General features: G+C 50.8%; 1 protein-coding gene across 2 annotated transcripts in view; it reads right to left on the reverse strand.

Annotated features, from left to right (window-relative positions):
- HCK (HCK proto-oncogene, Src family tyrosine kinase) overlaps positions 1-12,322 on the reverse strand; it is a 37,747-nt gene that overhangs the window by 4,676 nt on the left and 20,749 nt on the right. For both annotated transcript variants that reach the window (XM_026503255.4, XM_026503254.4), the window contains exons 6-10: positions 10,744-10,847; positions 7,962-8,111; positions 7,494-7,646; positions 5,821-6,000; positions 4,869-4,945 (exon numbers count right to left, since the gene is read on the reverse strand). In XM_026503255.4, coding sequence (XP_026359040.1) covers positions 4,869-4,945; positions 5,821-6,000; positions 7,494-7,646; positions 7,962-8,111; positions 10,744-10,847 — 664 coding nt within the window. The remainder of the gene's footprint in view (positions 1-4,868; positions 4,946-5,820; positions 6,001-7,493; positions 7,647-7,961; positions 8,112-10,743; positions 10,848-12,322) is intronic.

A 12,322-nucleotide genomic window follows, 5' to 3' on the forward strand; every position in this document is an offset into this window, starting at 1 on the left:
ACGGGTCCCTGGAAGCCTCTGATGGAAAGAGGTGGGATTTTTCATTAGGGACCTTTTTCAAGGCTTGTGCATTTACCCTTATAAATAGGCTTATAATTAACACCCAGACACCCAAAAACAGCACTTATGGCTTACAAATTAGCCTTTGGGGGGCGCCTGGGTGGCACAGCGGTTGGGCGTCTGCCTTCGGCTCAGGGCGTGATCCCGGCGTTATGGGATCGAGCCCCACATCAGGCTCCTCTGCTATGAGCCTGCTTCTTCCTCTCCCACTCCCCCTGCTTGTGTTCCCTCTCTCGCTGGCTGTCTCTATCTCTGTCAAATGAATAAATAAAATCTTAAAAAAAAAACCAAATTAGCCTTTGGGCTCCTCGAGCCAGGTGTTACTACAATCTCTGTTTTACAGAGAGGGGGACACTTTTTCCAGATCATCCCATCAGGAAAATTCTCAACGTCAGACTCAAACCAGTCTTCAGATTTCCAACCCCTGTGCCCCATGTTGCCTCTAATTACTGCAGAACTCCAGTGCTCTGGAGGACTGCAGCTGGGCGCAATCTGGTGAGATTTGTGGGGTAGGGTGGGGTGGGGGAGCCTGACAAGACACACCAGACCAAGCCTTACAAGCCTGCTCAAGGTCAGAGGCAAGTCGATGGCGCACTTGTGGGAAGTGGCCAGCAGGGGGCACCCGATGGCTACCGGAAACGAGGTGTGAGGCTTCAGACTTTCTAACAAAAACTTGAGACAGATTTTTTTGGGGTCACAAGCCTGGGGTGAGATGAGACAAGGTCTTGCAGGGGCAGGAGGGGTGGGGGAGGGTCGAGGAGGGGGATTTATCAGGAATCCTGAGACACAGAACAGTTGATGAGGGCTGTTATGTTAATGGCAGGCATCGTAGCTTATTCATTTATTGTAAGATAACACTTGAGCTTCTATAGCATTTGCTCTGTGCTTTGGGGGAGGCGCAGAGAGCCGTATGTCACAGGCAAGAAAGCTGAATTCTGGAGAAATAAGTAACTGGTCCAAGCGGAGACCAGGAGTGGACCTCCAGCAGCCCTGCTCACAGCCTGTGCGCGGATCCATCCCTCTACCTGCAGTTTTGGCCTTGGATTTGGCAGAGCGGGCTCTAATGCTGCTAGTTACCATTTTTTCAGTACCCACAGGCAGACGTTCATGTTACTGATTTTCGCGTGCACTCAGTGGGGCAGGTGGGATTAACCCAATTTAGGAGACAGCAGACGATACTGCTAAGGAACTCTGGAGGTACTCTGGAGTTGGACCGGCTCAGCCTGAGCCCCACAGCTCTGGGAACTCAAGCAAGCTGCTGCACTCCTCAGTGCCTTCCTTTTCTTTGTAAAATGAGGACAAGGATAGAACCTGCTTCTGCGGGGTCAGGTGAGGATTAATCCTCTAAGCCTACGTCAAGGGTGTAGAACAGTGTCTGTCACCTAAGTATTCGCTCGGTCATGGCTCTTCATGCTCCCTGTTGAGGAAGGTGGTGTTCAGAGAGGTTAAGCAACTGGCTCAAAGCAACACAGGCAGAGCTGGGGTCAAAACCAAAACTCTGTGTGACTCCTAAGCCCAGATGCTTACACAGTGTTGCTTCTCAAGGGTTGAATGAATAATGGAGAGGTTCACTGGGCTCAGGGTTGGTCTAAGAACTAGGGGTTGATGAATTGGTGACATTTCATGACCACCAAGCAGGCCGCCATGATGTTGGGCATTAAAACTTAGGTTTGAAAAAAATAAAAACAAAAATTTGGGTTTCCTTCTGAGAGCATCAGGGAGCCACAGAATCAGAGCTGGATGGGCCTAATCTGGGCTCTTCAGACTGAATCCTACTGATTCCTAGGGGTTGCTGGCGGGGGTGGGGGGGGGTTGCAAAGCAAAGGGCACCCTCTTCGATCCGAGCAGCTCTGTTTTGACCTATTTTAAAATATTCAGCTACTGTATAAGATTTCATTTGACCAAAAGAATTAGGGCTTTCCAAAAGGCTTTTGCCTTTTTTTTTTTTTTTAAGATGTTATCTATTTATTTGACAGAGAGAGAGAGGCAGCGAGAGAGGGAACACAAGCAGGGGAAGTGGGGAGAGGGAGAAGCAGGCTTCCCGCTGAGCAGGGAGCCCGATGCGGGGCTTGATTCCAGAACGCTGGGATCATGACCTGAGCCAAAGGCAGACGCTTAATGACTGAGCCACCCAGGGGCCCCTCCAAAAGGCTTTTGAACTCGGAAAGCACAGATGTGGTCTAATTCCCTCCTTTGACAAATGAAGACACTGAGGCCTGTAGCAGGTCTGAGGCCCATACGACCAGGGGACGAGGCACGTTTTACTGCACTGTCTGACTTTCTAGGACTGGAGGTGAAGACCTGGTCCCAGGTTGTCTTCTTCCTTTCCCTGGGCTCTCTGCTCCTGGACACACAAGGGTCAGGAATCTCTTTCCCTCCCTGGGTTTCTGTTTTCCCATCTGTGAAGCAGGGAGGGTGGCATTTGCCCAGGCTGACTCTCCCCCAACAAGATTTCTGGCAGTTTGATGTTTATAAGTTAGTTATAGGCCAGACTATTGTTTCCCTAGGGACAGGGCCCATTAAAGTGAAAATGCCAGGCCTTGATTTCCATATGCCTCTGGCATTCCAGTCTCCAACATTTAAGGCCTTTTTTTTTTTTTTTTTTTAATATCTCTGGACATCCCCCCTCTCCTGGGATTTGCATACTCAAATGAGTTCTGCCTTAGGGAACTCCAGAAGGCCCGGCCCTAGGCCCTGGGCAGGTCTCCCTTAACACCCTTCAGGCTGCAAACCACACCTGCTTCGGCTTTGCCAGCCCCAGGTACCAGCTGACCAGGCCCAGATCTTTTGCTTTACGCCATGGGCTTTGGCACAGGCTGTTTCTTCCATCTAGAATATCCTCCTCTTTCCAATTCAGCTGCCTAACTTCCACTCATCCTTCCGGTTTCAGCCCAGAAGCCATTTCCTCCGGGAAGCCTTCTTGGGTTGCTTCTGGACCAGGCTAAATGCTCCAGCCACGTCCTCCCACAGCATCCCTTTCCTCCCCTGTTTTCCCACAGAGGAGGGAATGAGAGAGAGCAGAAGCAAAAAGCACTCAAGCTGGGGGTAGGAGGAGCTGCAGAGAGTGAAGGGAAGATAAGAGAGAAAATGGGATTTTCCGAAGTGTTGCTGTGGTTTGTGCACATTATTTATTTTGCTGGATACTGACTGCATCCTTCAGCTCTGAGCCAGGACCACTCGGGCAATGGCTCTCTTAGAAATTCAGTTGTCTAATGCCTATTGACTCTGGGAGGACAGAATTACTCTCTATTTCATTCACTGCTGTATCCCCCCCAAATCAACCCAGTAATTTAGGCAAGCTACTTCACCTCACTGGGCCTCAGTTTCCCCATCTGTACTCAACTGCTTCTCGATGCCTTACTTTCCTATTCTGTAAAATGGGATAACCTGTCTGTGGCCTGTGACATTGGTGGCCCCCAATGGACTGTGCCTCCTGGGATTCATGCCCTCGTTCAGCCCCCTCCCACACTGAGCCTGGGCTGGGCCATGGGCCATACTTTGGCCAATGAAAGTAGCAAGCATGATGGGAACAGAGGACTCACAAGTGCTGGCACATTAGGGCTTGGCCCCTTGGACACTCCCTCCTGGAACCTAGCCACCGTGCCATAAAGAAGCCCTGGCCGGACTCCTGAGTGATGAGGGGCCACGGGAGAGAGATCCCAGAGGATGAGCCCCCAGGGAGAGAGATCCCAGAGGATGAGTCCCCAGGCCGGATATTCTAGCCCCAGGCAAGCTCTCAGCGGAATGCCTCCACAAGACTGACCTCAGTCTCACCACGGGGAGCAGAAGGGCCACCCGGCCAACCCCAGTCAACGCACAGCATCACTAGAAATAATAAACGGTTGTTGTTTCAAGCTATTAAGCTTTGGAATAGATAATAAAGGAGCACCTGGGTGGTGCAGTCGTTAAGCGTCTGCCTTCGGCTCAGGGCGTGATCCCAGCGTTCTGGGATCGAGCCCCACATCAGGCTCCTCCACTGGGAGCCTGCTTCTTCCTCTCCCACTCCCCCTGCTTGTGTTCCTTCTCTCATTGGCTGTCTCTCTCTGTCAAATAAATAAATAGAGTCTTAAAAAAAAAAAAAAGCGTCTGCCTCCAGCTCAGGTCTGATCCTGGGGTCCTGGGACTGAGTCCCTGGTTGGTTGGCTCTGTGCTCAGTGGGGAGTTGGCTTCGTCCTCTCCCTCTCCCTCTGCCCCTTCCCCACCTCGTGTGCTCTCTCTCGTGTGCTCTCCCTCTCAAATAAATAAATAAAATAAAAGAATAGATAATAGAAATCCCACTCTCTAAAGTTGATGTGAGGACCGAATGAGTTAGTATCTGCAAGACACGTACAAAAAGTGTACAGCTGACTCTTAAACAAGGCTAGGGTTAGGACTCCTGCACAGCCAAAACCCGACATACAACCTCTGTCTCCCCCAAAACTGAACTACTAAGAGCCTACTGTTGACCCAAAGCCGCACCACTGCCGTAAACAATGGATTAATACGCGTTTTGTAGGTTATATGTATTACACCCTGTATTTTTACAATAGAGTCAGCTAGAGAAGAGAAAATGTTATTAAGGAAATCCTAAGAAAGAGAAAATACATTTACAGCACTGTACTCTATTTATGAAAAAGAATCTGCTTCTAAATGGACCCAGCACAGTCCAAACTCAGGTTGCTCGCGGGTCAACCGTAGGTTCACACGGAGCGCTGAGCGCATGTCAGCTACTATTGCTGGCACTATTAGGGCATGTGTCCAACAAACCGGTGTGAAAGAAGTCAATGAATTCCTGCCCCCGCCCCCGCCCGGCCCCCTTAGACTCTCACCTGAGCTGAGAAGTCGATGAGCTTGGGCAAAGGCTGCTTGCTGCCCTCCGCGCTCTTCAGGTAGTCCAGCAGGCTCCCTGTGGGGGAAGGGGAAGCAACCCGTGCTACTCAGTACTCAGTACTCGCGCTCCTTCGGTGTATGGTTGAAATTGCTCATAGTCGTGGATTTAAATAAAAATATTTATTTACCACTCCTAGTGTTTGCGAACTAGAATTTGAGTGTCTTAAAAATGACTTTGTGTTTACTGGGGGGTGGGGGGTGGTCAATCACAATTTCTTTGACTGAGAGAGTTTTCTGAGCCCGGATGATGGGACGGGACGGGACGGGACGGGACGGGACGGGACGGGGGTGGTGGTGGCGTGCTTTCCCCAAGCTGGCGTTATTGTGTATTTAGAAAATGAAAAGCGTTCTGAGATTTCAAAATCACTCCCAATGAGGTTGTGTGAGATGTTTCTGTTTATCGACAAAGGGGCAAGGATTGAAGACGGTGGTGAAGTGGTGGCCTAAAAAAAAAAGTCTCCGGGAAATCTTGGATCATGGGCAGGCGGGGTGGGGTCAGCCTGGAAGGAATGCTTTGCCAACTCTCTTTTCCAGAGCATTGGTCCAGACCGGGAAGACTGCCGGTGAAGCAGGGAGCTGCCCCCAGCCTCAAAGCCTCACCGTGAACCCATAAGCCTCTTCTACTATCACCCAGAGGGGTTCTGGCTCCACTCCCCTCTCCTGTAGCCCCCTGAGCTCCCCTTCTCCTGGCATCCCCTTGAATGGTTTCACCCCATTAACCAGGAGGGCTTGAGCCATTGCCTATCAAGTTCAGTGAGCACTTGTCAGAAGAGCTCCTGGCCAGACGGGGGCACCTGGAGGGCAAGAACCATGTCAGCGTCACCTTTGAGTGTGCAATTGACCAGTATGAGCGACGGCCTGCATCCCCAGCGCCCAGAGCGCAGCAAGCACCTTTGGCCATGAACTCGGTGATGATGTAGATGGGCTCCTCTGTGACCACCGCATGCAGCTTCACCAGCTTGTCATGCTGGAGAGTCTTCATGAGGTTGGCCTCCGCCAGGAAGGCCTCCACGGACATGCTCCCTGGCTTCATCGTCTTCACGGCCACCTTGGTGTGCTTGTTGTAGGTGGCTGGAGGAGGAGAGGGAACAGGAAAGGTGGTCAGAACCCACTACTCCTTCCCCACGGCCCTGGGAGGCCCGGCTGCAGAGCTGCCTCCTACAGAACGCCTTCCCTGCTCATCTCAGCCCACGGAGAGGGGGAGGGAGACATGGGCTTTGGTCTCAGAAAGATGTGAGTTAGAAGGCTGGCTCCCCGCTTCCTAGCTATGTGCCCTTGGGCAAGTCACTTAACCTCTCTGAACTGTGGTTTTCTCATCTGCAAAGTGGAAATGATCGGCTCTGCCTTTCAAGGACTGTCGGAGGGATTCAAGAATAACCTCAAAACATCACTCAGATGGCTACTTGCGTACACACATACACACCGCCTTTGCTTTGTCACTTACACACACACCCCATCTTCGCTTAAAAGGCTTTAATCACAACATTGCTCCCAATTAAATGACCAATCTCATCATGGTCCCCAAGCCCTGCAGGATTTGACCTCGCCCACCTTGCCAGCTTCCTCATCCACCAAACTCCCCCTTGCCTTTGGTGCACCAATCAATCTGCGTATCAATCAGTCTCAAGCCCCCAGCTCCCCCTCCCACCGCAGGGACTCAACCCTTCCCACCCCTGCCTCATCTTGTTGATCTTGTAAATCTCATCATTACTTGTGTTTCCATTTTTGCCTTGGCTCCCAGGAAGCTCGACTCTAGATTTGAGGTCTTTCTGTAGTGAGAGTCTAAGGCCTTATATAATATTTTTAGTTTTCCAACCTTCTCACTCAGATCCATTTTACATTCTTCTCTCTACTTTCTCTGCCACATTCTCTTATTCAATGCCTGGCACACAGCAGGGTCTCAGTAAATGTAGTTGAAATGTGTGGATTTTAAACTTACTTTTTCTGGCTGAATTGTTTGCATCTCTCTAAGTCGTCTTCGCTCCCACTTGGAACGTGGTGGAGTGCACCAGGCACGGGGCCAGGCATCGCATCTACCCCACATTGTGCAAAGCAGGCATTGCTGTTCTCAAGTTATTAGGGGCAGGAAGGTGGGGCGGCGCATGCCTCTTCGGTGCCCCACAGTGCCCTAGCATGGTGCTGGGCACATCATGGGTGCTCAGAGCAGCTTGCTTATCAGTTGCCAACATGGAACTTACCTGAAAATCTCTAAACTACATTTCCCCACTCTTAGTTTTCATCATCCTAAGAGGCCTCTGATGATCTCAACCCCGAACTGGTGGACTGTCCCAGCTCCATATGAGGAAGGGGGAAGAGATTCCTCATCCAGGACTGCTCCTTCCCAGAAGGGAGATTTGGACCCCAACAAGCCTGGCCTCAAAGGCAAATCAGTGTTTGCATAGCAGGACAATGTGGTTGCTATCAGAGGAATTGCTCCTTTACTGTTATTATTCAAATCTCCCCTTCCACCCTGGGTGGCATCCCCACTTTGCCTCCGGCTGTTCCTGGAAGCAGTGACCTCCCTCATTCCGCCCTCCCTCCACCCTCTGTCCTTGGGTCCTTACCCATCCAGACTTCCCCAAACTGCCCGGCTCCAAGTTTCTTCTCCAGCTTGAGGGATTCCCGGGGGATCTCCCAGGCATCTTTCTCCCATGGTTTCTGGGGCTTGGAGGACACGCAGGGCACTGTCAGCTTCTGGCAGAGTCCATCACTCCCCTCTGGAACAGAGCCCCTGGTCAGTGGAGGGCAGCCAGTCAGAGGCTTCCCCTCGGAAGCCTCCCTGCCCTGTCCACTGCCTGTGGCCCGTGTCCCAGTGGGTCACCACCACCAGGGACAAGAGCACAGAGCACGATGAGATGTTCCTTCCACTCTCCTTCTCAACAGGCCTGAGACTTCCCGAGAGTCAAAGCACCTGTTTGTCTGGGGAGGGTCAGGAAGAGCTCAGCAGGCCTTGAAGGCTGCAGCACACCCTTCACGAGGATTCCCGGGGGACGGGTCCACCTGGCTGGGATGCAGCCCCGGGCAGGACTCACTCTTGTAGTGGGCCACCAGCTCCTGCAGCGTGCCGAAGGTGCTCCGCGGGGAGATGTAGAAGCCGCCGCTGTCCAGGGTCCGAATCTTGTAATGTTTCACCGCGTCCCTGAGCTGGGGGTCATAGTCTCGCACAGACAAAGAGTAGCTTCCTGCGAGGGCCAGAGAAAAACCTCTCAGGAGTGGGATCTCGGAGCCCTGCCACCTCTTGTTAGCACCCTGACGCCCGCTCCTGGCACCGATGCAAGGTCACCGTGGGCACCGTGCGGGCACCAGGGCAGCAGAGTACCGGGGAAGAGTGGGCTGTGGGATCAGGCTGTCTCGGTTCTCGTCCAGCCTCCTCCATGTCCAGCTGTGAGACCCTGAACAAGGGACCATGTCCCTGCTCTGTGCCTCGGCTTCCTCATCTGTAAAATGGGACTGGTCATCACACCTCCGTACCTCGTCACATTGCCTGATGATTAAAAGAAGTAACGCTGTAAAGCACTCGGGATGTGAACACCTCATTGTCTTTATCATCTATCATCTATCACAGAAGCCAAGACACCACATCAGATTGGTAAATAGGGTACTCAGAAACAGCAAACAAAAAGATTCACAACATAAAAAATAAAAAAAATAAATAAAATAAAATGAAGCCAGAGGGGGGGAAAAAGGATTCACAACAACAATAAAAGGCAGTCTGACTCTTGAAATGTAGACATCGAAACGTAAATGTCAACATTAGGTGTCGTGGTAGCCTGAATAACAGCCCCCCAAGATGTCCATGTCCTAATCACTGGCACCTATGACTTTGTTAGGTTAAAGGGACTTGGGGGCTGTGATCCCGTTAAGGATCTGGAGATGGGGAGATTATCGTGGTTGTCCAGGTGGGCCTGATGGAATCACAGGGTCCTTATAAGAGGAGGTGGGAAGGTCAAAGTCAATAGTAGGATAGGTGAAGATGGAAACACAAGGTTGGAGGGGTGTGAGAAAGGGGCCATGAGCCAAGGAATGCTGGTGGCCTCTAGAAGCTGACAAAGGCAAGGAATCAGATTATTTCCGGAAGCCCCTAGAAGGAACCAGCCCTTCGGACACCTTCACTTGAGCCTAGAGAGACCAATTTCAGACTTCTGACCTCCAGAACTATAAGATGATACATTCGTCTTGTTCTAAGCCACGAAGTTTGTGGTAATCTGTGACAGCAGTGATAGGAACCTAACATGCATGACATCCCATAGACCAGAAACACGTTAAGTCTTTCAGTCCCTGACCATGCTTCTGCTGTCTGCAAGCTGTCCGCCCTTGGGCCCACTATTAGCCTCTCTGTCTCTCAGTCCGCTCTCCATGCATTGTGTGTACTATGTCATTGGATTTTGAGGAGGCTTAAACTGTTGCACGTATAACCAGTGACCAGATAATGCCAGCCACTGTTCTAAGAACTTCGTCCAAATAAACTGTGAGTGACTATGAATGACAGTCACGAAAATGGATTGTAATTATATGAATATAAGGCATTATGTTATTCCTGGCAGTGAATGAATAACCCCACAAGGTCAAGGTTTTAGATCACCATCAGTCTATAGGCAAGCAGACCGAGGCCCGGGCCCCGCTCTTTGCCACTCTGTGCGGCCAAGGTAAGGCTGGCTTGACTGATACTAGATGAGGGTGGGGTAGAATCCAAGAAGCAGCAGGATGGGATTCAGGGCTCTCATGGTGCCAGTTTTATTCAACTGTCTAAACCCGCCCCTAGGGTCCTCCGCCTGGGGGGAGCTGTGAGAGCGAACCAGACTTGCATTCATGCCCTGCAGGGCTGGGGTGGTTTCTTTGGCTTCCCTGCCCCTATCTGTGCGAGGGACCAGCTCAATCAATCCCCCAGATGTCCTGGGAGCAGCTGGAGAGGAGAAGCTGGGGACTGTGTACAGCTTTGCCTTTTTTGTCCTATTTCCCTTGCCCTGAGGCTTGAAGGGGACTTACTGGGTGGGAGGAAATAAAACCTAAATATTCACTGGCCTGAAACCATGATGGTGAGTGGCCTTATCCTACCATGGTTCGGGCTTGATCAATTCAGATATCTAGGGGTAGAGGAGAAGGCCACGCAGATGCCTTTGGTGGATATCCCCAAAACTGTCGGGTCACACTTTGAACGATTGAATTGCTTAATCTGAACCATGCAGCTTTGAGACTAAACATATTAGTAAAGGTGCACTCCACGTGTGAAGTCTGAAATCACGAGGCTCCTTGTTGACATCCATTCTTTTGGGGAAATTAGCCTCAACAGATGCCAGTTTGAGCTATGTGATGTTTTTGGGTACTGTTCTTCCTTCCCCGGCACCGACCCAGCAGAAAGCCCCCCTCACAGCACAGGAATTTCAAGCAGTTCACCAACATCAAAACTTCCAAAAACGTCAAAAGAGCCAATGTAAGGAGAGTCTCCGAGGCGGCTGGCTTGAGGCTCTTCCTGCGGCCTGGTCTACCCCTACCTTATGGAGGGAGGGGGAATCAGGGTTGTGGACAAGATGTATTGTGATGGGTATTTTAAGTAATGCAAGCTCGTGAAGGTCAAGCTTCAACAGAAAGATTGTTTTTCGGGGTCCACGACTGCTTGGACCTCCGTCCAGAGACCCACCCAGGAACTACAGAGGCTGAGAAGACCTGAACCAGGCTCAAGCAAAGGGCAGGAGAAAACTTGGCAGTCTGGTGGGCTGGGTGAGGCGCTCAGCCCTCCCGGGGCATTTGCAGAGGGAGAGTGGTGGCCAGTCATGCCTGCAGGGTGGGGCAGGGTGGGGAGGGCCGGCGTGTCACCTTTGGTGGTCTCGCTGTCCCGGATCATGAAGGAGCCCAGCACGTTGCCTGGGGCCAGGAGTTGACGCTCTGCATCCTTCCTGCTGATGCCCTTGAAGAACCACCTGGTGGAAAGGGGCGGGAGTGGTGTGTAAACTCTGGGGAAGGGGTCCTGTCCCTGGCTTCCTGCAGCATCAACTTTCGCACAAGATTCTTTTGGGAAGAAGAACCATTCTTTTGATATAAAAACAGACATTTGCCAGGAGTGAATCCAGTTTGCTGAGTTGGAAACTTACGCAGTTCGGGGAGCTTTCTTTAAGAAAAATAATACCAAAAGAAAGATTCCCCCAAAAAACTTTAAAAACAAAAAAAACCCCAAAGACACCCTTTTTTTTTTAAAGAAAAGAATACAGTATTACAAATACAAAATGCCCATGGGTCATTCCAATGCCACCCAATGTGCAGGATATGGTGATGGACAGAAACACTGACTGGGAAGACACAGCAGTCTTAACCAACTGTGGTCAAGTCTTGCTTTCACCAGTTTCACAGGTGCAAATGAGCATCTTCTCAGGGTCTCAAAGGTCCATGTGAGTGGGGGCCTGAGCTTTGTAAACTTTACAATGTATCTTCTTCTGTGTGTGCAAAGTTGAATATAAAGTCAACATGAATTTTCAAGTGAAAATGTGAGTTTCAAATAATTTTATACTTGGGGCCGTATCCTTCGATCTTTTCATTTTTCTCCCTGGATATTTGGGATATTGAGTGGAAAAGTCCAAGCAGCAGCAGCAGCAGCAGCCAAATCCATTCCTACCCTCAGCAGGGTGAGGAGTGGTTCGTGCACTGTAATGGAAAGCATCCCAGACTCGAGGTTAGCAGGCCTTGCACCTGCCACAAATCTGCTGTGTGACTTTGAGCAAGTCGCTTTCCCTCTCTGGGCCTCTGTTTCCTCTGCATCAACTGGGGGAGAAAGTCAGCTAACATTCATGAAATTCTCGTTATCCACCCAACAACTGTATGGAATCATAGCCCTTATTACCCCCATTTTATAGATGAGAAAACTGAGGAACGGAGAGAGCAAGTTACTTGACTGGCGTCATACAGCTGAGAAGTGGTGGAGGCAGGATTCAAGTCCAGGCGGTCTAACTCTGGAGCCCACACTCTTTGTCACCATGGGAAACTGACCGCCTGCTTTCTTTGCTTTCATTTGTGAACTGACTCGTGCTATGGTGAAACATTCAAGCGATGTAGCAGGGTGTATGGTAAGAGCTGTCTCCCTGGCAATCCCACCCCTGGGAACTTATGACAGATACACAAGGAGAGTCACTATAGCCCAGCACGGGAAGCGAACCAGTGACCACTAATAGGGGATGGTAGGGCATTTACGTGATGAACACTGCACCTGAACAAGGACTGTGTGGGACGGCGTGTGTGGTATTGGCCCCTGGTGTAAAGTAAAGGGAGGTATGTGTATTTTCTTACACAAGTAGAAAGCATTTGGGAAGACTCATAAGCAATGGGTTGCTTCTGGGGAGGGGAAGTTGCTGGTTGGGGACAGGGTGAAAGGAAGATTTTTCACTTTATTCTATCTCCTTCCCCA

Source organism: Ursus arctos, unplaced genomic scaffold (genome assembly GCF_023065955.2).
Source record: "Ursus arctos isolate Adak ecotype North America unplaced genomic scaffold, UrsArc2.0 scaffold_16, whole genome shotgun sequence".
Lineage (NCBI taxonomy): Eukaryota > Metazoa > Chordata > Mammalia > Carnivora > Ursidae > Ursus > Ursus arctos.